The 24,033-nt window shown below is 47.4% G+C and overlaps 1 protein-coding gene across 1 annotated transcript; it reads right to left on the bottom strand.

Annotated features, from left to right (window-relative positions):
* Positions 1 to 239: 239 nt before the first annotated feature.
* LOC118789387 (ephrin-B2a-like) lies at positions 240 to 24,033 on the bottom strand. Its single transcript, XM_036545786.1, has 5 exons — positions 23,162 to 24,033; positions 14,809 to 15,092; positions 4,939 to 5,031; positions 3,931 to 4,044; positions 240 to 2,340 (listed from the first exon to the last, which is right to left on the bottom strand). Exons 1-5 carry the CDS (start codon positions 23,272 to 23,274, stop codon positions 1,937 to 1,939), a joined length of 1,008 nt encoding a protein of 335 aa, XP_036401679.1. The 5' UTR covers positions 23,275 to 24,033; the 3' UTR covers positions 240 to 1,936.

Genomic DNA, 24,033 nt, shown 5'->3' with positions numbered 1-24,033 from the left:
CCAAGGGCTGCAGTCAAAGCTGACCCTCCCCTTCTCTTCCTTCCTCTAGCCCTGTGTTTTAAAAAAAGGCAGCTTAATGTTTTGTCAGGGAAAACAGAAAATCATGAACAAAAAAACTTGCTTGCATAATGTGTATTACCATAATATATTATTAAACATTCCCTATCCCACCAAATAACACCTGTGCTCTGTGTCTATCATAAATAAATTCTTCTCTTTTTTTAAGGTTCTCTGTTTTGTTTTTTTTCTTTTCTTTTGATGTCTCCCCTTTTAAAATGTACATCTATGGTCACGTGAAAGGTTTACAAACCAAACAAACCAACAATTAAGGTGAAAACATTGAAATGAAATGAAATGAAATGGAAAGGGTACATTTTGTGAGCTATATGCCTGTGCTTTACATGTTGGTAAGAGCCCTGGACAGTGGCAGCCCTGTAGCGGCCCTGCAAAGCGGCTCTTGGCCGGGCCCATAGAAGGGACAGCGCAGTACCTAAAGCCTGCTTCAGCAGCTCGCTGAACTACACTAGTGTTCCTCCTCTTTTATGTCTATTCAGTTAAATGACCGTAAGGCAGGATGTACTTTTATTGCCTGTACCTACAATTCAAGGATTCCATCCATCTTTCCAAGAAGCCCTTTTCACATCAATCCTGCTGGCCTGCATTTCAGTCCTCCACGCTGTAGGGAGCGCAAGACCTCTACCTTGACACTATTCCAAAACCTAGCTCGATCCAAAGCTACGGAAGCTCCTGTTGGCTTCTTCAACTGCACTGCCACCTACATGGATGGGGTGGTACCATAAGAAGGGTTGCCCTGCCCCTCATCTGACCCTTCCCCCAATAGTGAATCCTTTGGCTGCTTATAGACAGACAAGTATGTCGTCCTGCCCAGTCAGTTAACACGCTATTCCCTCACCCTCTCTTTCATCCTCTCCCCCCTCTCTTCCTCCACTTTCTCCACCTCACACTCCACTTTCTGCATTTCTAGTTGCTGGGCTCTTTGCTAATTCCCCTGTATGTCTATGTGATGCATAAACAGCACAGCTATGAGCGTAACAGATTTGCAACAACTTCCAGTATCAAAACGGTCTGCAAATGGTCAACACAGAAATTAAAAAAAGAGACATTTAAACTTCTAACATTTAAAAAAAGAAATCTTTTTTAAGCTTTCAAGTAACAACGGCGGTAGAAATTTATGCTAAAAATAGGCATGGCGGACAGTGAGGAAAAAACAGGACTCGAAGCGTAAGGGGTTTCTAAGAAAGGCTGAAACTATTCATGAGTGAGTGAGTGGGTGAGTGAGTGGCTGAGTGAGTGAGTGAGTGAGTGAGTTTCGTCTGTGGATTAGAGAGTCTGTGTCAAAAAGGCCTGTGTCCGTGTTCAGGGAATTCCCTGTTTCTTCTTCTCTCTCGCTTTTAATCCCAGGAACGTCTCTGGCGAAAGAAAAGCCGCGGAGAAATCTCCTCCGAAATGAGTTCATGGTCCGCCAGTCCTCCCTCTCTCAATTTCAATCCAGTTCTCTCGCCCCTCTCTCCCTCTCTCCCTCTCTCTCTCTCGCCATCCATCTTGCTGCCATCCCTCACAGGCAGTACAGCCCCTCGCTCGGGGAGAATCCCCAGGAGTGGTGAGGAGGTCGCCAGTACTCCCGCCGTCACTCGGGTGTCCTTCTCCTGTTCTACCGTTTCCCAGAACTCCTCCGCTCGCCGTTCGTGGCACACTGTGGCGCCGTGCCCACGGCGTCGGCCGTAGTGCACAAACCGGCAGGCCCCCCCATAGTGAGAGGCCCCCGCACAGACAGCACCTCGGCCAGGAGTTCTCCGGAAATCTCTATGAATTATACTTGTAACAAGAACCGTAATAATAATAATAATTATAATTATAACAATAATAGTAGTAAAACAAGGACATCGATGACCAGCGCGTCCGTCCGGCCGGAAGTTCAGACCTTGTAGTAGATGTTGGCGGGGCTTTGTGGGGGCATCTCCTGGACGATGTAGACGGGGTGGCCGTAGTCCCCGCTGACCTTCTCGTAGTGCGGGCAGAAGACGCTGTCGGCAGTCCTGAGCGGGATGATGATGTCGCTGGGCTCGGAGCCGTTGTTGTTGCCGCCGCTGCCGCGCTTGGGCGTGGCCAGTGTGCTGAGCGACAGCGTGGTGGAGTGCTGGGGCGAGTGCTTGCGGTGCCGCCGCCGGTACTTGAGCAGCAGCAGCACCAGCATGATGATGACCACGATGAAGATGACGCTGCCCGAGGCGATGCCGGCGAAGAGCGCCACCTCCGAGCCGATGATGCTGGAGGGCTTGCCGCCCTTGCCGTCCGTCTCCCCCTCCCGCTGAGAAGCACCTGGAGAAGGGCAAGGAAAGGGTTAATACACAACTACCAAAGAGAGAGAGAAGGAGGGAGGGAGGGAGCGACTGTACAATAACTGAGGGTATGGAGAGATTCACCCAGTAGAAATAGAGATGGAGAGAGGGATAATGCTACCTATGACTGAGGGAATAGAAGATAGAGAAAAAGAGAGAGGAAATGCATCTCTGTGGAGGACAGAGAAGGAGAAATAGAGAGTGAAAGTGATCATTTATAGTTAGCCTACACACACACACCAGACAAGTTAAGAAGGACAAGAAAATGGAAGGAGGTACAAGAATGTCATGGCTTTGTTATCAGTCCTGCCCCCCAACTCTAGTCTGAGACTGCAGGGGTCACTCAGGAAACTAAACCCTAAGTGGTCAAGGCCAACCGTTGACCTTCCCCGCTTTTTCTGATTGGCTGCATGCAGTGGCAAGACAAAAAAAAGAAGCCATCAGTCTAGACCGTTACCAGAGAGTGTGGGCATTTGTGTGTGTGTACGTGAATGTGTGTGTGTGTGTGTGTGTCTGAGACCTTTCCCCACCAAATCTCAATTCTTCCCATTATTACCGCCACCACACTATCTATCCATCATGACCGGGCTGGAGGTGACAGACAGGCCGACTTTGTCACCTCGGCCACAATAGCTGATTATCAGATATTATTCACTCATCTTTCTCCTTTAAGGTCAAGTTTGATTTTTTTTTTTGTCCATTCAGATTCAGCAGGCAGTCAGCTTTGACATTGAACATTGACCAAGCTTTTTCAGACAGAAGGAACGCAGAAATAATAAGAGTGGAAAAACCTATGACCGGCGCGCGTCAGAGGCCTTCCGTACGGGTAACCGGGTGAAAAACGACCTTGTGGGTTTTCCCCGTCGCAGGGCTGGGACCCCTCAGCTGCATTACAGGGGATTAGGTGGCCTCGGGCGCCCCGATTATGCTCTGACACCACCCTGCCCCCATCTCCCTCGCTCGGAGGATGAGAGGAAACGCAGACGCGGCGAAAACGTGCTGAGCTCCGCAAGCGAGACTGCCAAATCACTTTGAGTGGTGCGCGAGCAGGGACCGGGCCCATTGTCAGGAGGGGACTGAGAAGGTGAAAACAGAAACCAGGCCACCGTCTCTCTGACAGGACGGCCCCACTCCAGCGGGTCAGGTTTCTCACATTATTTACTTATTTTTTGTCATTTCGGAAATGAGTTCTCTTTTTTTTGAAAATGTAACTCCAATTTAATAACGGTGAGATCACCTTGCTATATGTCAAGAGAACAAGCATGTCTCTGTGCTCCCAGAGGCTTTTAAAAGGAGAAGTGACTGGATCGATTTCTTCAGAACACTAATTCGTTGGAGAGGAGAGGAAAACTGCAGACACACACATGTATTTCAGCTAAGGTTCACTGTTCGTTATAAAACATGAGAGACTTAGCAGTCCTGCCCAATGCGAACCGACTTCCAAATTCTGTGCTGTATTCTATGATATATCCTACAGTATATACCACATATATCCTATGGTAATCCTTAAGTACATTGTCGTAATGGTATAACCCCACCCCACCCCCTCTGTCTCAGTGAACGTACGTACCGTGTTTGTCAACAACATCATTTTCCTTATTGGTGAAGTCCTTCCCCCCTCCCTCTGGGTGCTTGGGGGGATACCCAGTGGGGTAGTCTTTGGGTGAAACTGGATCATAAGGATCTGTAAGACACAGATAACACACACACACGCACAAATGAGTGATATTTTCAGAGAATTTTATGGCCTTATATAATGGTCTTGCTTTTAATGACTCCAAGCACCTCGTTATTAATCCGACGACCTTCAGGGTTCTCCCCTTATCTAAGGCTCATGCTGATGACCACGACCTTAGCAAATTGCCTTGGTAGCAGCAGTTAATTGATCTATTAATACTCAGCATCACCGTTAATGAACAGAGGGATGAGGCAAATAAAAGCCACACTACTTGGCTGCAAATTTCACGCAATTCACCATTTTCTGCATCATCAGACCTAGAAGGTTTGTGTCTGTTAGTGCCACAATCTAAGGCAGTATCTCTGTGGAAGATCTAGAGCTTGTTTTTTGTGGCTCAATCCAGCACAGATAAATCTAATATGCTGTGCAGATTCAAAGATCTTTATGTTATCTGGAAGTCTCATCCCCATCACTGAGCCTGCCGTATCAGCCAGTTCACATGCAATAAAGATCAGTGAATCTGCACTGCGTCTGCATAGCACAGACCCAAAACACATAGGCGAACTTTTAATTGGGCTTCTAGTCCAATTGTAGTGAAATCCCAGGCAGGGTGCCCTGGTACTCTGGAAAGACGTTATGTGCTAAGCAAATAAATACGGAATCAGAGGTCGGAGGCAACCCAAGGGCTTTCTAACTGAATGGCTGGCGACTTAAATAGGGCATTACGCTCAAGTGTTACACTTAAAAGAAAAAAGAGAGACATACAGCAGAACAAACAGGGTTTAAAAGCTATCCTGGCTTGAAAGCCTGAAACAAAAAAGGGACTTCGAAGACATGCAATAGGGAGGTGGAGGAGGAGGCGGAGGAGGAGGCAGAGGAAGAGCTACTGGCTGTACTCACTCTGTCCCACTTTCATGACAATCTTCATAGACTTGGTCTTGCACACGCCTCCCTCTTGGTTCTCCAGACCCTCCATCGTGCCATTAGAAGTAGCTGAAAGAGAGAGAGAGAGAGACAGAGACACAGCGTCATTGCCAGCCATGCCCACGCAGTGGGTAAACTGAAACACCGAGAACAGTGGGAGGGGAGGAGGGAGGCAGCGGAGTTTGTAATTAGACTTCTCAATAAAACATGTGTCCCGTAAGTGCAGCGGGAGCGGGAGTTTGTGCTCCACGCCGTGTTCCCGGGCCAGCCGCTTAAAACGCGTTTTTATTCAGCGGTTTATTGGGAGCGATGTGCGCCTGTGGGCGCTGCGACACAGAGAGGTCTGCACCCCAGGAGGGCCTGGCACTCGCTTCTCTGTTGAATTTAAGATCGTTAACTCCTCAACACATGAGCGATGCACCGACACTGAAGACACACAGGCTCCGAGTGCACAGCGTGAACTATTACGCATGCTGAAAAATTATCAACCATGGAAACAACAACCTTTATGGAAATCTGAACCTGTTATGCCTGTTTACATTCTGATCTTATTTTCATTTAGCAACACAATCCTTCACCTATACGTCTGACATTATGATTCAGTTACACAAATGAGATCTAATGAAATTATACAAATGAGATCTAATTGTTAAAATTAAAGTTTAAAAAATCAACTAGAATAAAGAACGCCTGAAAAAAAAGTTGCAACAGAGGCTAGAGTAGTCAATCTCCACAGGCATTTGCTTCATGCCTGAGGAGATTGACTACTCTATGGTAGCTGTTCAGTCACAACGCTCACTAAACTAGGAGAGAAATGACAAGAGAAATGAAGCAGGAAAGAGAAAAAAAGAGAGGAAAGCCAGGGTGTCCAGGACAGAGAGAGAAAGAGAAAGGAGAGACAGAGTGACAAGAACAGACAGAGAGCGAGAGAGAGAGAGAGAGAGATGGCAATAGGGGAGACAGATAAACATAAAGAGATGCAGGAGCACATAGAGAAAGGGGACAGTATCTGTGCAGTTGTCAGAGAAGAACAGGAGGAAATGGTATAAAAAACAGACCTGTCTCCTAAGACACCTGATCTAACTTTCCCATATAACTCCTCAAACAGCACTATGAGCACCGGGGGACTGCTGTGTACCCCTGACACAGCCACAAAGAGAGAGAGCAGGAGAGAGGAGAGAGGGAGAAGAGACAGAGAGGGAGAGAGCAGGAGAGGGAGACAGAGAGAGGCAGACAGAGAGAGAGTCCCTGTCAGGTGGGCATGAGCGAGTGAGTGTCGCACAGGCCGGGGGAGGGGGGGGGACGGGACGGAACGGTTTCTGCAAAGTCACATGCTCCGGTGACATAAACCACAAACCCAATTATAACCCCCTTTGAAACCCACACGCTGCAGCCTGGCCTGGCATACGAATCCAGTCCCTTCAATCGCTGTCTTCTAACGCACTTAACTACACCCTCGCGAGCAGATTCACACGCAAACAGCACATGCACACCTCAATGCCTTCCGTGTCAAGCCGCCTCTCTCACACACAGGCTCAAGCTATCCAGGCTAACAGTATTTGTTGTCAATGACTCAGAGATATCAAGGTCAGTGTGAAATGCACAAGATTTGATGCTTGTGGGGGAGGAGTGTAGAGGGGGGGGGCGATGCAAAGATTACTGTTGAGGAGCAGGGAGGATGGGTAGACAATATTGAGCCGCTGTCTCTTTTAATCAATCGAAATGCTCACAACAGCTTAGATCCTACACGCTAGCCAGCACCGGCTTAAAACCACATAAATCATAGTACTGAGTCAAGATTCATATATATTAGAAAATAAGAAAAATCCACACTCAAAACGTCTGAGTATGAAATCCCGAGGTACGGTCCCAGTGCGGCTCGAGATGTCTGCGTGACACAGCAGCGATGTGGTTTGAACGTTGCAGGAGCGTTGCGTGTCAGTTTAATATGCAGAGCAGGGAGGTAGCATCACACATAGCCGAGCGGAGATGCTCCACACGTGTGGTGTCTCACCATTAATAATGTTTTTAATACTAACTCAGACTACACAGCAGAGTGGGTTTGTCAGACGGACCGTTTTATAGCCCTATCCCTGGAGTCAAATTGCCTGAATAATTGCCAGTAAGGTTTCTCTAATTGTAATGAACTGTTCTGGAGAATGAGAAGGAAAATTAATATACTGGGACATTAGGCGGCGGTACTCGAAAAGAAACAACTTGGCAAAACACGGGAAATTCTTCGGGAGCTTATCGGTCATTAGACTCTACAGCACTCGGGAGAGTAATAGGGTTTTCGTGTAAGTGCACTCCTGACTGTGTCTGTAACTTTCTGACTTCCCCTGTCCACGCCAGATGTACGTAAAAAAAGGAAAAAAAGTTAAAGAATACGTCTTCAATTAGTTCTCTGTGAGGCGTGAGGGAGTGAAACGCAGGGGTTATGAACACTGCGCAGACCCTTGAAAAGAGAGCACTCAGAGGTCACTTTAAAAACAGAAACGTTCCAAACGAGGACAGGATTTTCCTGGTAGCAGCAGACGAGCGCTGAGAACATGTCCCTCAGGCAACACAAAGGAGGGCTTTAAGCAGCTGTTGTGGGGTCCAGGAGAAAAAAGAAGGCTATAAAAAGACGATTAAAAAGAAAAAAAAAAACAAAACAGAAAGGTGAAGAACGGGAGCCGTCTCCCTCCGCCAGCGTCTCTGTGTGTGGCGCGCCCTCGGCGTGCAGCGTCAGCCACATCAGCGGCGATTAATGACTCCGCTGGGTCGCGCGAGGCTGGCTCCTGTGAGCTCAGTGCGCCGGGGTGGCCTGCAGAACGGGGGCAGAGACAGCTGAGCACTGCTGCCCCTAGAGGTCACAAGGGCTCACTGCGGCCACCCCTTCCCCGCGCTCGGGCTCGCACACGATCAGATCAGTAACACGGATCTAATGAGATGCGAGGGCTTTAGCGGCTGGCCCGCCGCCAGCGCGCTCTGGCCTGCATTCGCTGTGCCGCCGCGCTGAGAGACAGGCGCCTCACGGCCCTAACCACCCCCCCCTTACACACACACACACACACACACACACACACACCACCCACCCTCTTTCTGTGCCCCTGTGTTAAAGCCCTTTCATCAACCGGAACAGAATTAAAAAGCAGGTGCTTCTCGGCAATCCCTGTAAACCCGCTTTAAAAAACAAGCCCTGACTGGGTGTTGGTTTTGCTGCTGGGTTTTTTTTTTTTTTTGCTCTCCCCTCCTTCATCCAGTCGTTTTTACGAAATAAACGTTAATGGATGATACTGCGCCTTTGCAAAGAATGCCTTGCGTTTCGCTGTGCCGGTTATGTGAATAAGTGCTACTCTCACTCATTCACTCTCTCTCTCCCTCCCTCTTTCTCCCCCTTTGGGTAAATTCTGGTTTTACAACATGAGGCAAGACCATCACAAAGTCCAAAGCTTCTTAAAAGCTTGTGAATATAAGTGTGTGTTTGTATTTTTCATAAATCCTTGTGAAAATCTGTTCGCCAGCACCAATTCCTAAACACACACACACACACACAATGTGCTGGCATGCAACTCCTTCACTCCAAGCCAACTAAAAACACACCCCTCTCTGCATGATCTCTCTCTCTCTCTCTCTCTCTCTCTCTCTCTCTCTCTCTACATCTGTGGAGCAGAGCAGCAGTCAGATCCCTATCAGAGGAGCAGTCCCTACACTGAGAGTGTAAACTGTGCATCCTTCAGACTCACTGCTGTCCGCCATTCAACATACAGGCACACTTTTAGCCACCTCAGACATCTTGTCTTCAACATGTGGCATATCAGTTAAGGGACATGGCCTGTCACCCGGAGGGTCCAGGTTCTATTCCCAGGAGGGCTTACTGTATGCTTGAGCAACACACTCAATCACTTCAAGTAAGCAGATGAAGAAAAGGAAAATATGTAAGATCTGTAAATTGCCCTGGATTAAGGCGTCTGCCAAGCAAATATTATTAGACACACTCACTACACACAATGTCTATTCAGACACCTCCTGTACACACACCCTACAACCGATACTCGCCAGCACCCATACCACAATCTAGACCAGGATATTTATTCTCTGTCTCAGATTGCTCATACCAGCCAACAAACTGAAAGCTTTGTCCTTTCCAGAACAAAGCAATGCTTTCTTGATTTACAAGCTCCCCCTCACCATTTCAGAAATACCTGTGTACTAGTATCTTTTTCCACTGTGAGACTGGAAGCAGGAGATTTAGCCAAATCTGGCAACACAATTGTTTTATTACAGTATTTATACATAGTGCTTTTCCAGGGTCATAGCACATGACGTCACACTGAATGCTGGCATCTCCTCCTATAGGGATGTTTTGCTGCGATCAGCTCCTTTCTTTTCTCTGTGTTTTTATCCATTTATTTCCTCATTTTTTAGCACTGGCGCTATGCATTGACACAGCATGCCTACACCCACAGCTCCCCTTGAATGTAGGGCAACACCAGCAATGCTGGTGGGCTTAAGTGACTGGGTCAGCACAATAACAAAAAAATCTACAGTGCAGAGACGGTATGACTTATTTAACCCCTTTTCTAAAAGAGATAGACTTTCTTTTTTGGCAGACAAATTGGATATTTTCCACTACTAAACCCCAGGCAGAGAGAGGAGTGCTCATTCACACCAGAATACTACCATTGGACTTATTTTTCTCCAACTAGTGTTACTGCAAAGGGCAAAAATAAGAGAAGGCATGGCAGACAGTTATTCTGCCAAAGATACATTGAGGGATATAAGGAGAGAGAAAGAGAGACACTCTCCACCAAACCCTCTGTGAATGAGAGAAATGAATGTGTAAGAGTCTCTATATGATGTCTGTCATTTTCTTTCTGCCCCCAATCACTCACATGTCCTGGTTCATTCTGCAGTTTGTTCTGACTGTGTTACTCTTTGAGCACCTCCTCTTTGGTCATCTTAGAGTTACTGCGGCACATTTTCCAAGCCCGTCTCAATGACACCAGCTACCGCACGCACATAGTGTGAAGCCACACACATGCACACACATGCACACACACGCGTGCACATGAACACAGTACACACACAGGTCCCACAGGTTCGTCGCAGAGAAACTGCCACGTTATGCAGATCTGACAGCACATACAGAAGACAGACACGCACACACGCACGCACGCGCGCACGCACACACACGCGCGCACACACACACACACACACATCTCTGCCAGGCCCTGCTGGTTGCAGATTACAACTGTGTTTGCTCTTATCCCTCCACTCCACACACACAAGGGGCAGGATTCAGGGTATCAGAGCTGGAGTATTTCCTGACTCTATTATTTAAAGCAACTGCCATCAGATAGCATGTAAATACTTCGCAGGCAAACGCTGCGACCTGAATCCAGCTCGTAGCAAAAGGAGATCTATACTAACATTCACCCCATCACAATACCACAGACTACACACACACTGTCACACTAACACACGCTACACATACCCCATGCACATCATTACACTACCACAAAGTACACTCACACTAACACCACCACACACCGCCAGACTAGGACAAGCTACACTAACACATACATCATCATACCATCACAAACTAAACTTAATACATACACTCCCACAAACAACAATAACACTAACACCATCACATTACCACAAACTATACTAACACCTAAACCATTACATTACCACAAACTAATCTAATGCATAAACTATCAAACTCCCACAAACTACACTAATACCTAAACCATCACATTACCACAAACTAATCTAATGCATAAACTATCAAACTCCCACAAACTACAATAACATCAACACTATCACATTACCACAAACTACACTAACATGCACATCTTCGCCCTACCAGAAACTACACTAACCTCCAGCACTACACTACAATGCACCACCGTTGATGCTTTTGTACTACATTATTGAAAGTTACAAGACTCAACTCACAGTCTTTAAACCTTACACCAGCCTAACCGCCCTTCAAGTACTGCAACATTCATTTCTCTAATCATGTGTGCAGACCTGCCAGTTGAATAATAATCTCATTTGTTTACTCAATTTCTCAGGCAGTTAATTCATTTAATCAACAAAGCCGCACTGTCTTTGTGTATATGAGCATAATTAAGTCACAAACGCAGCGCAATAGGAAAGCCATCACAATGGATAATCTGTGAATGGGAACATTCATGGCCAGAAGAGAGAAGAGAGACAGAGAGAAGAGACGGAGAGAGACAGAGAGAGAGAAAGACTGACAATAACAGACAGAGAGAAAATGACAGACAGTAAGAGAGGAGCGAGAGAGAGAGACGGGGAGAAAGATGGTAACAGGGAACGATAGTGTATGTAACAGAGAGACAGATGCAGCAATGATATTAATGACGCGGTAATTGTCCCCAGATTATCCCTGGAGCGTGAAAGCACCGGCACTCTGCTGGGGTCACGGGCCGGTTAGCGCCAGTCAGTGCTCGCCGCCCTAATCCGCTCTGACAGGGGGGGCCCGCGGATTCGGACAGCGGCTCAGCTCACACCTCGCCCCCATCACTATCCCAGGCTGCAGCGCCCTCCTCCCTAACAACCGCCACCACCGACCGCCCACCACTGTCCGGGTGTGGAATGGAAGGACAGTTTAGGTGGAATGACCTCCGGTGGTCTGAAAACTCCATTACAAAACACCGCGGCCTGCTCACGAACAGAGAATGCAACGGACTTTCCATTTGTTTTGAAATCTCCACTCAGCCTGACTGCTATTCAGAAAAAGGTCAATAATATCCAGTTGTGGCTTCCCCCTACAGATCCACTGTCTCATTCAACAGCACAACTGCCTTCTCTCTCTCTCTCTCTCTCTCTCTCTCTCTCTCTCTCTCTCTCCGACCACTGGCTGTCTCTTCCTCTCAAATTCAAACTCAAACAGAGCTTCAGTGGCGTGACTTCAGCAGGGTTTAGAGAGAGCAAGGTCTCTCTCTAGTATGCATTTTCCCCATTCAAATTCTATTTAAATGCCCCTTCATTGGTGTCGCCAAAAAATACAGCACTGCCAAAGCAAACCTCTCTCCCTCCCTCTCTCTCTCTCTCTCTCTCTCTCTCTCTCTTTCTCTCTCTCTCTCTGTCTGTCCCTCTCTCTCTCCCTCGCTCCCGTGGGCTTGTTAGCGGTCACACGGGGACCGTTTAGATCATCTCGCTCCTAGTTCCTGGCTAGAGGCCACGCTGCCTCAAACGCTCACATCAAACCCAGTCTCTGACCGGGAGCTGCCTCGTGGGCTATCGTGTCGGAGGTGCACAGAAATAAATGGCCCCGTTTCTCTCTTCATCTGGGCACCTGGGCACTCTGAGGAGATACACTGAACCTGAGGACTGAGAAGTGCCCACCTCCTGTGTGAGTTACAGAGCAGGCTGAGTCAGAAGATGGAAGGAGTTTAAGCGCTGTGGGTAGCACACTTCCATGGGTAATGGGGAAAATAAAAAGTTTTTTCAAGGTGCAGATGAGACTATGCGCATGGCCATCTCATCAACAAACACCCGAAGCACATAACTGCAGCAGCAGAAACAGTTTTTGAGTTGAGGCCGCTTCTGTTAAGCACGGCGGACGCCATAGGGAGCACGGAAGTGCCTGTCACCTTGTCCGAATTCACTGCGTCTCCTGCAGACCTTCCTGCTTTTCCCTCTCTCTCTCTCTCTCTCTCCAACTCATTGTCTCCCCTTCTTCCAAACCTCTCATTCTCTCTCTACAGGCCAATGACAACTTTGTAACAACTGTGCCAAGTAGGCCTGACAAAAAAAAAGGCTAGGACAGAAGATTGTATTTCAGATGTTTGATATTATTTTAAAACTTTATACAGTTTGCGCTCCCAGTTCTGCGTCTTTCAAGATGGACGCTGCTCACTCTAGCTCATTCTGGTGCTCTTGTGTTATTCGGCAGGCAATTATAACCCAGTTATTGGGATTCAGCAGGCTTTAATTAATTACTTATCCAGTACAGATCAACTTCATTTGGATAAACCCTGATGCAAGTTTGTGCGGTTGCCCTTGTTTGTGTTTCAGCCCCGGTGTCGGCTTACAGAACGCCAACAAATCCTGAGCTTTTCCTGCCACGATTCCTGGTGAAATCGGAGCCGTCCACCTGCACTGTGGGTTTGGGCAGCTGTCTGTGGTGTTACCGACCGCTTGAGCGTTGATTAGCATCTCTTAAAAGGGGCTTGATTTTGCAACAGTTACAACATTGGTTTCCCTGTTTTTGAAGTTGGAATTGCACGTTGGAATTACCAAAATAATCAGATTTCTGATCTGAAAGTTACTGGTAGCTGGAAACTGTTCCAACATCAACAATGAGAAGCAAAGAGAGAAAGAGAGAGAGAGAGAGAGAGAGAAACAGAGAGACAGAAACACAAGCAAAGAAAAAGGGGCCGAGAAAGACAGACAGAGAGAGAGAGAGACAGAGACAGAGAGATAAAGACAGAAATGATGCAAAAAGAGAGGAGGATTTACAGAGCTATATGGGGGTTGTTTTGGAGTCACAGGGGCGAAAAGTGCTGTGGCAGACGTCTCGCTGCCAGGACCAGCGAGCGCGGCCCCAAAACCGCGCTTGAGAATGCTATGCAAATGCTCTCCTTTGTGGAGACGACTCGCAGGACCAGAGCCTTCCACTGAATCATTCATCACGCATCCGTGGTCACGTGACCGCCCGGCACGGTCTCCACAGAGGAACTATGCCTCTGGAAGGCAAGACAGCCGTTTAGGAGGAATCTCATCTTCAGGAATAACAGGCGAGGGAAGGGGCCCACCGTAAATAAATCCGTCCGTTCATAAATAATGGAGACGCGCACATGAGGGAGGTCCGGGAACGACGGACGGGTGGCGTGTCTCCCGGAGTCAGCCAGTCCCTCCCCGCAGGAACGGGGTGGGGGATTTCTGAGGGCAGAGTGGAGGGAGCATGAGCTCCTTTTAGCTCCTTTTAGTGTAACTCTGCTTACCCACTACTCACGAGAGCCTGGCCGCCCTACACCTCGGTGAGAAGTGAGGTTTCAACCCCCCCCTCCCCCTCTCTCTTACTCTCCCTCTCCCTCTCTCATCCACTTAATTCTGGCCCCGGTTCCCAGTGAGCCTCTGCACTGTACCTCAGGGACTCGGAGTTTCTGGGACCGTCTGGTCTTTTGTCCCTGCCCCTTCCTGTGCGTCGCGGTGTTTGAAAATGAGCGGACGTCTGTGACTAGGCCGGCGTCCAGCTGTTTTACTGTCACGCAAGAAAAGGAAAAAAAAACTGGCCCTGCAAGTGCTCACTTGCCAAGCAATGTGTTCGCGATGCCAGCTCAAGGGGCACAGGCTTTTTTTTCTGGTGTTTCCATACATTAGAGTAACAGACACTGACAGTCACTGACACTGACAGACAGCCCACTGCATAGTGGCTAGAAAGACTCTACAGCAATGCAGTGATCTCTAAATGATCTGTAGGGCTCAGCACTGGGCCCAGTGTATCAGCTGATCCTAAAATATCGACTGTGATAATCTGCACTGAATGTTCAAACCACACAGGCCCGGTTGGGACAGCCCCTCTATACAGTCTGGTCCATACCACTCCACTAATACTGACATATTACCAGAACAAAATGACAAGCCTAGCTGGACTGAATGGCCTGGTCTCACAGTTAAACTTGTTATTGATAATTTTACAGCTTGACTTTGATCTTAATCATATCATTCTGCAGTGATACTCATGGCCTCCATCACTGTGGTGTCTACAGTGTACCTGTAAGGATGCCTGACAGACCAAAGTAATCCCACCCAACAAAGAGCAAATCAAAGGTGCTGTTGTCTTCCCAGAGTCCAGATAGGGTAGTAAACAGGCATACTCACAGATGATGTAATAGTCCCGCCCCCTGAAGAACTCCAGGCCCCACAGGTTGGGGCTGAACTCCTGGAACTTCAGGGTGAACTTGACGTCCTGGTCAGGCTTGACGCAGTTCAGCAGGGGGGTGTCCGCTTTGGTGATGGTGCAGCTCTCCAGCTGCGCCCGCTGCACCATGTACAGCTTGTAATACTCCACCCCCTCGCCCACCCCGCCGTCCACCCGCGGGCACACAATGTCCATCTTATCCCCGATCTGGGGGTACAAGACCAGCCCTTGTCCCGGGACGAATCTGGAGGAGAATGGGAGACAGACAGGGTCACAATTAGGGGAGACGTCACAACATCAACTGAGATCTTCTGACTTGACTAGGTCAGTCAAGTGACTCATGTGCAAAAGCAGAAATACGCAGATAAAATGCAACACCGGTTATATTCTTTTGTAAAAATCTGCCAGAAGGTGCATGGCCATTGCAGCAGCACTAGCTGATGAGTTAGCGTCTATTTAAAATGTATGTGACGTTTGAACCTCAGAGCAGCCTAGCACTGGAATAGAATCCAGTGTGAGGTTCCTGAACACCCTGCTCTATCCATTTTTCTGACAGCTTATGCACATCTGCATGTCTGTCCTCCTGTTCATTCTCCACAAAGCTAAGCTCAGGGAAGGAACCCCCCTCTCTCTCTCTCTCTCTCTCTCTCTCTCTCTCTCTCTCTCTCTCTCTCTCTCTCCCTCTCATTAAAAATTAAGGATGCAGAAGAAACAGTGAAAAGCACTGAGGAGCTTAATGGACCCCTCTGAAGAAATTTAAAAAATCTTGGTACACACACAAGCTGAACAGCTTGTTGCGAGCTAGCCAAGCTGTAATTAAACCGTTGAAGGGCTGTCACACACAACACTGGAAGCAAAGCTTAAAACTTTACAGTAAACTGAGATTTTACTCTTCACTTTTTTATCTTCTGTCCCAGAGGAGTAAACACAGAGGTGTTATCAGATTATGCTGCTAAACTCAGAGTAGGCACTTCTTGAATCTGATCTATATTTCCCTCCCCTTGTCTGAATTCACGTCCACGAAGGCTGTCTGGCTCTTGGGGTCAGACCATGGCCTGATATCTGTGACGAGAAATAGCTTGACGAAAAAGCACCCACTGCCTCCCCCCGGACAGCGCGCCAGTCATTACCCATCGACCCCCAACCCCTCTCTATGATGTTGAGTAGCAGGCAGAGAGGGCACAGCCGGCGACATCTTTGGCGGTCCAACTCATCTCATCAGGAGGCTTACGCCCCCTCCTCTCTAGCACAGCATACCCTCAGCTGGGGAGAGAGAGGGCCGAGGCCCAGCCTTCAGACACCCTGTGACCTACTGCCTTTCCCCACAACCCCCTGCAGTCACCCCCCGCTCGTACCCGCAGCATTCTTCAGGACCTGCCCGTCGTGCCTGCGCAGTTAGCGCACAGACACGCACAGACCCCCCAGGCACTTTCTCCTCAGCCTCCGCTCCGCAATGAAAGAGGCCAGGCCGGCCCGTTCGGTGGGAATATCGGCCGCGCATAAATCTATCAAATATAAATAACTTTTTTCTGTTTGTTAGCTTGTTTTGATCGTGAGCTCTGCGTCAGAGCGCTGTGCTGGCAGATGGCCCAGAGCTCTGACCTCTGACCCCTAGGGAAAGACGAGGAGCAGAATCGGAGCATTCGCATGATTACAGAACAAGCTTGCAGGGAAAAGGGGGCAAGAAGGGGAGTCCAATTTCTGAGCAAGTACAAGAAGCCTCTGTGCTACAGGCACATGAGACTCCTCCATTCTGCTACATATAAAAGACAGCCTCAGAGTCTAAAGAGCCTGACTACACTGTGTCAGTCATTTTCTTGATGACTTTTACGAATTATGTACCAATGAAGTACATCATGTGATATCTGCATATTTTTCAAACAGAAGCACACACACAGTAGTAAGCTTCACAACTGTGAACCTCCCCATTGAGCGCTAGCAGACAGACCAATGGACAGACAGCAGAAAGCTTTGTGTGGAGTGGAGTTAAGGGAGAAGAGTCCTCGGTTCTTCATAGATGTTACCAGCAGCCAGCTGATCCTCTTTTTCTCAATGGAGTTTACCACAGGCCAAACTGTCATCTCTGCAAAGCCAGTGACACTAAAATTCCCTGCGTTGTCACCACACCCGCCCAAGAGGTACAACACACTCAGAGCAGGGTGTGTATTCATTCATGCCCATCCTGTTTGATACCTCTTAGAGATTAAAAAGAGTACAGGGTAAAGGCTTTTTCAGGAATGGGTTCAGGGGAAAAATGCCTTACATCCCACTGGAAGACACAGTCTGCACCAGTGCATGTAAAGATAAAAAAGAACAAGGAGTTGGCACAACACTGCTGTGGCACTGTAGAAGCCTGCATCTCCCTCCCTGATTTCCCTTCTCTCTCTCTCCCTCCCACCCCCCCCCCCCTTTCTCCCTCCCTCTCACTCTCTCTCTCTCTCTCTCTCCCTCCCTCTCTCTCTCCCCAGTCACATAATGACTGTGGAAATTCAGATCACACACTAAAACAGTAGTCAGAGACTCGAGAAAATCTATTCCAATGAAACGGGTTTTTGCGCAATCAAACAAGATCACATCTCGGCGAGGCCTTTCCCCTCCTCTGTATCAGATCCATTTCTCCCTGCTCTGATCCGGGGAGCCATATCGATACGGAAAAAAAGGAAAGAAATTGTCAGGTTACATGATCGAAAACCTCCCCGCAAGCCAGCGAGCGCACACCGGGAGCGTTCATTTGTATCTCTCCGGGGTCGCGGCCGCAATCTGCCTGCCTGCAATATGGCATCGGTGTTGGGCGCCATTAAAATAAAACAACGGGCAGACAAGGTCACCCAGACCTACCCCAGACACGATCATTAGAACCGTTCCTTTTACTTCAGCAGAAAGCATAACTGCTTTGGCGCAGTAGCATATCTGATCAGCAAGCAGCAGGGGCCGGGGGCCGGAGTTTTTTGGGGAGCTGAAAAAGGGAAAGGGAGGACAGGGAGGATGTGGTAAGGGAGGGGGGGGGGGGTGCTGGTTGCAGGGGGCATGGGTGTAAACCAATAAAAGTCGGGGTCTCCTTTTCATGTTTGGAAATGGTTTTAACCCCTGCCAGAGCCACACTTGGTCCGCCCCGGCCCCCCCTTGACTCCCCCTCCTTTAGATGTTTGTCATTCACCCCCCCAGGGTCATAAATATTCCCAGGGCCTGCATGAGAAAAGCCAGTATGGCGAGGTCTGTAGAACATTTATCACCCTCAGCTCAGCTGTTAACAAGCAAACACCAGCCCTGAATGAGCCATTACCAAATATTATGGCCAGGAGAATGGGGGGCACCATGTCACAAGTGTTGTGGCAAAGAGATGGGGGCAGTACATTTATCCACATGGTGACATGTGCGGAACAAGAGAAGGGTCCCTTTTGCTTTCAGTTAAATCTCCTCCTATGTGGCGTTTCTGTGAAGCCACACGAAAAAATGAAAAAAATCAGGACACATCTCCACCCACTGAGAGACACATCTCCACAAAGAGAGAGAGACACCACACTACCTCCTGGGACTGGGTTCCACGGGTGAAAATAGGAACAGCTGTTTTTTTTCTCCACTGATATCTGATCAAAGTGCAATATAACAGGGCACAGGTGGGTGAGATAGTGGAGGGAAAGGAACTGAAAGCAAATCAACTGGCTGACATCTGTTTTTGTCATTTAGTTTTGTTTTGGGGGTTTTTTTTTCTGACCAACAAGAAGGTGCCTATTTTTCTTTTTTTTTTCAGTCCTGACCTCCAGAGGTCGCGGCCATCAGATCTGCTGCCAGGAAAACCTGTTAGATCTCTTTCTTACTTGAGTCGTTCTCTTTCTCCCGCTCCTCACCCGCTCCCTCTCTCGCTTTCGCTCCCTCACCCTCCGTCCCCTTTCCTCATCCAAACATTGATGGAAAAGATATAGAATGAGGAGAAGGGGTGTGCGTCGGGCGAGCTCTGTAAAAACAACCGAGGGCCGAGGGACAAAGCGAGCACTGTGCGCCTCGCTGCCCGCCCCTTCCAGCGCGGGACGGCTGCGTGCTGCTGGACGGGGTGGGTTCCTCTTCTTTAAATACTTCCCTCTCCGCGTCTCCTGCCAGTCCCAGACCGCAACGGCCCGCCACGCTCTCCCGGCCTGCCTTCCTCGCAGCCCAGTCCGTGCATTCCCCACCCAAACGCATAGAGCTCACATGAAAACCACGCGCGCGGGCCCGCCCGTACGGGTTCGAAGGAAGCACACAACAGAGGGAGACGGAATACGTGTGCCTGTGTGTGTGTGTGCGTGTGTGTGTGTGTGTGTGTGTGTGTGTGTGTGTGTGTGTGTGTGTGTGTGTGTGTGTGTGTGTGTTAAGTGGGGGGGCTTTGGGGCAAGGAAAAAATTCTACTTGACTTTCAGTCATCCTCCAGCATGGAGACTTTATGAAGTGCGCAGGAGTTCAGAGAGCAAGCTCCCAATGACACCAAGTCAGCGAAATGGGAGTAAGCATGCCTGGGTCACCCTGCGACGGGTGAGAGGGTGACATATCCTTCAGCATCAGCATAACCCCTTTCCCATTCTGGCTAGCCCACTCCTCCTACTGTAAAACCACACAGCAAAGCCCTTGTCTATTCTTCAATAATAACCCCACAGCCCCCGGGGTTTAGCCAACAGCCCTGCAACCTTATTGCCCCCAATCCCTCCACCCCTCATCGCCCCCACTGACACACAATTCCACCATCCTACTCACTCCACCTTAATCCTAAACTGATATGGTCATGGGACCACACTCTTTCAGCCAACCTTTCTGTTAACTGCACAATGAGTGGATTTAACTTATCCCCCCACCCTAAAAAATGTCTTCTTTTTTTTCAAATCCTGTCACCCTCTCTATAAAACAGGGAGAGAGAGAGAGAGAATATCAACTCAGGTTCAAATCAGATTGCTCTTTGTACCTCCTCCCGGGGGCACTGGGAGCCCCTTGTCAGTTATTCATGTGGGGGATCTGCATCTCTATGCGCCGGCGTGGCTACAAAGGCCCTGTATCTCTTGTAATCTCTTAATGAACTACACTGGAGCGGGGGAGCTGATTCCGCCGCAATAAAACGTGTAAACCAGGCACTGCCTTTGTTTCTCGCGCCGAACTACAAAATGGATTACCAGGAGGGGAGACCTTCATGGAGCTCGCACACTGGTTTCAGCAATGTGTAAACAACAGCGTGCTTTAAACTGATGGACAGGGCCCCTGTGGCTCCCATTCTACCCTTCACATTCACCCAATACACTGAACATTGCGGAGTCTTTGTTATGTACGAGCCTGCAAACAAAAGGCCAGTGGAAGGGAAGGACTGACACGGTGCATTTATTTTTCTACAATTTTGACCCTTCCCAACAAAAAAATGAGAGGAAAGCTTCGGGTCAAGTGTGCTGAAGTGAAAATCAAACACATTTCCAGTTTGAGTTTTTTTTTTTTTTTTTGGTCTACAACCAGAGCAGCAAGGCATATTCCATCCCTGTGGTTCTAACTGCATGGCTTGAATAATGAAACAGCTTGGAAAGGATAAAAAGTTAGCAGAAATATAATAAATTACAATATGAATAATGTATTTCAAAACAAAGGGATTTCTACCAACAGTGAATCTCTTGAGGAAGGTGGAAGACCAATTATGGCTAAATTACCACTTTACTTATCTAATGTAACAGTGTACCAGAAATTAAAGGCGTGACTCAGTTCAAGCGTGTTCGCTCTTCCCGTGTCTCTAACAGAGAGCGCTATAGTTTTTAAAACACTGACGTCTAAAAATGTGATTTGTTTTATTAAGCGAAAATACTCCTCGTTTGATCGACACCCCGCATGTGAAAGGCGGACGGGCAGACAGGCTGAAGGGTGTTCGCGTACAAGCATGAGCGATTCCAGGGGACACCTGCTGTCTGTGCGCGAACACTTTCTCTGCGTTCGTGAGATTTATTTTGGCCCTTTTCACAACAGGAGCGTTTCATATCGAATACAGTTTTTACAGATTCAACGGGAAAAGGACCTGCATTATTAAATGAACACGAAAAAACTGAGGGGCCATCGAAAACAACCTGATAGATTAACAGGCCAAGTATTCGAAAACTACAGACTTGTCTACGTTCCGAGGTACTAAGTTTTGGCTGTATTTATTCTCATAAATTTATAAATATTCGGCTACTCTTTTCTAATTTTCCATGTTTTTAATTTTACATTAAATATAATACGACATTTACACTATGGAAGATAAAAACTGACCGACACAAATTCCTGTTGTAAACAAAAAGGACCTTAAGTAACCATACGTCACCATAAATCAATCTAGACTGCCTGATCCCACTCTCCTCTGTCCGTCTTTTAACTTTATGCAGATCAATGGTCGAATAATGACTTAGCGCATTTCATCACATGTACAGTGCCTCCTTTCCTACCCTTAATTTCAAATCCGATTCTCATTCTCAATCCTTCTAGTATCAACAAGGCCACCGGCCGTTATTGAACGATTTGCGTAATTGCAATGGGCAAAACATAAAGTTGACATTATTTACTTTCCCAGCAGACCACTTGGTGGTAGTCCGACATTCGTGCGAAAACGTGTAGGCACCATCGCACTGATGGGATTGAGGTAATCGATCCCCTAGGTGCGTAACGCAAAACGCAAACACACTTTCCACTAGCTTTTGCTGCCTGTGTAGGCCGGTGCCAGAAAATGGACGAAGTGCGATATTCCCCCTCACAATAAACTGCAGGAATAATCATTCGTATCGCCACGCAGGTTACTAAATCGCTGGTTCCGACTTAACAATCGATGCCGTAAATACAGTGAAGTGAATTAAATGCCACGGCATCCAGGAGGATCTTCGACGTGAATTGGTTCTCGCTTAAACGATGTTGACTGTCAGCACAGGAAGGCCACCAAAGAGCACCTGTTAGACAGCGCCATTTCTGCCCTGAACTGTCACTTGTTATTCATGTGGGAATTAATGTGTTCTCTTAAGGAAAGAGGACATTAACCCACCCGCCCTCCCCTCAAAGCTAAAGCTGCATAATTAAACCCGTTTTTGTCTCAGCGTGACGAAATGTGCGAAATTAAGAACCCCCTCTTCCCCGCCAGTTCTGATACACTGTACTGGGAGTTGCATTTTATATTTTGAGTGCTTACATTCGGACTCGACTCATTGGAGTTAGTTTGAATCGCTTATATGACCACATCTGAAAAGAAGAAACAACATAAAGCCACTTCTCAGATCTACATTAAGTTTCCAGCTCCCTCTGTGTTGGCTAGTATTTTTTCAGACAATTTTGTCAATGCGTAAAACCCCGTGGATAAAGTTCTGACCTGTATAGGACTGAACACCCCCAATGTAGATATTTAAGAAGCCCCAAATGCGTTACTTTTCTCCTTATAAGGGCAAAATACTAGTGACCAGATTTTCTACATAAAGCAAATTATGTTTTCTTTATTTTTCATAAAGCACAGAATAATCTATAAGTTTATTTAGACGTACGCCTCAGAGTAAGAATTACCGTGGCATGAAAAATAACAATACAAATGAAGATGAGACTGGATAGTTCAAACAGAGGAAGAGAGCAATATTTCAAGGGTTATTTTGTGGGAGATGTGTAAATGAATGCAACAGTATTTAAATGTGAAATATTTGCAATATATATTTTTCCTCATTGATGTATTATATGAGTTTGCAAACAGGACACGAGCAATGTGCTATGATGACCGATATCCTCCCTTTTCTTAATAAACAGGGCCTCGCGCTCTCTGGGCTTACTTTATTTTAATAAGGATGGCAAAGTCAACACATATGCCTGTATTTCATTCACATTATTTCTGAAATAAAATGAACAAAATCCTTCGGCAGAAAGAGGAGGACAGTAAGGGACATTCGGGTCAAAAGAAAGGTAGCATGCAAACTATTGATTCGGCCTTCTTGGGAGACTTTTAAAATAGAACGGTCGGTGGCAAACGAATACGCGAAACGCTCTTTAACAAACACGGGACAGAACGAAAACTGAAACACTTTTATATGCATGAACTGTCCTTCATCTTCAGAATCAGAGGTCTTATGATTCACCTCTGTCGTCGGCCACCGACGGGCTAAACGCGAATAAAACGTCTCTCCTGAGAAGCACCCGTGTGTTTCTATTAAGTGGCGTGCTGAGGTCACTGACACTCATTTAAACAGTGGTCTTTCTTTCTTTCTTTCTTTCTTATGAGCGATGAGATTGCTTTGTGGCAACATATATGTTTTCAGGACATACCCCATGTTATTCATGCTGAGTGAATAGTGTGTACGTGCTTGCTTTACTTACTTGGTATTTGTTGTATTCCAGTAGATGGACTCTAAAATGAGCGCACGGGACAGGTTCACCTTGCACACAATTAACAAAACTCCAAAACAGTATCTCCACATCGAGTCCCCCATTATCGCATCCACCACGGCAGATCTCAATCTCTGATTATAAATATTATATGTATAATTTTTAAAAAGTGTATCGCCAATAAGACTAACAGAGACAATCAGGCGCACAAGCAAACTCTGTAATCCCGATCCAGAGGAAGAAAATATGAATAATAAAATTATATGTAAAAAAATCAAATCCCCACAAAGAAATCTGTTCCGATTTAGTCCCACCACAGTAGAGAAGTGGTTGCGGTCGCCGATCGTGCAAATATCCCACGCACCGGGACGGCTCCAAACCTAGTGAATGCTAAAAGAGAAGGAGAAAAAACGGGTTGCGCGGCAGTCTTTCATTCAGACGAGACTGTTAATGCTCCTTAGCGATCCGATTCGAAGGGGGTGCATTCCTTTGAGCAGGGCGACCCACAACGCTGTCAATGTCCTTCCCCTCGAAGACAGACACATATGAGCACAATAATCCGCGGGTTGTCCAGCAATCGCCGAGCAAAAGAGGTATCAATCCAACTGCACGCCGTTCTCCGAGAGTATAGCAGCAGGTATAAGAGCGATTCTAATTATCCCTCAAAATCGCAAAAGAGATTGCAAAAAATGAATAAAATAATATAAATGAAAACTAAAAAAACTAAATTAAATAAAAATCAAACTCAAGCTAAAGTTCTCATCCCAGGGTCGGGTTCAGTTCTTAGGGGACTCCCGGTGGGTGAATCCTGCAGGTCCCGTGGAACTGCTTAGTTGAAATAGCGAGGCGAGGAAACGTTACAC

The sequence above is a fragment of the Megalops cyprinoides genome, chromosome 14 (genome assembly GCF_013368585.1).
Source record: "Megalops cyprinoides isolate fMegCyp1 chromosome 14, fMegCyp1.pri, whole genome shotgun sequence".
Classification (NCBI taxonomy): Eukaryota; Metazoa; Chordata; class Actinopteri; order Elopiformes; family Megalopidae; genus Megalops; species Megalops cyprinoides.
The sequence above is the reverse complement of the archived record's forward strand: the minus strand, read 5'-3'. Positions and strand labels throughout refer to the sequence as shown.

Coding starts and splice junctions, on each gene's coding strand:
- LOC118789387 (XM_036545786.1), bottom strand. CDS start 23,274: ATGGGGGACTCGATGTGGAGATACTGTTTTGGAGTTTTGTTAATTGTG. Junction 5,032..14,808: donor GCGGGACTATTACATCATCT/GTGAGTATGCCT, acceptor TCTCTCTTTCAG/CTACTTCTAATGGCACGATG. Junction 4,045..4,938: donor TGTCATGAAAGTGGGACAGA/GTGAGTACAGCC, acceptor TGTGTCTTACAG/ATCCTTATGATCCAGTTTCA.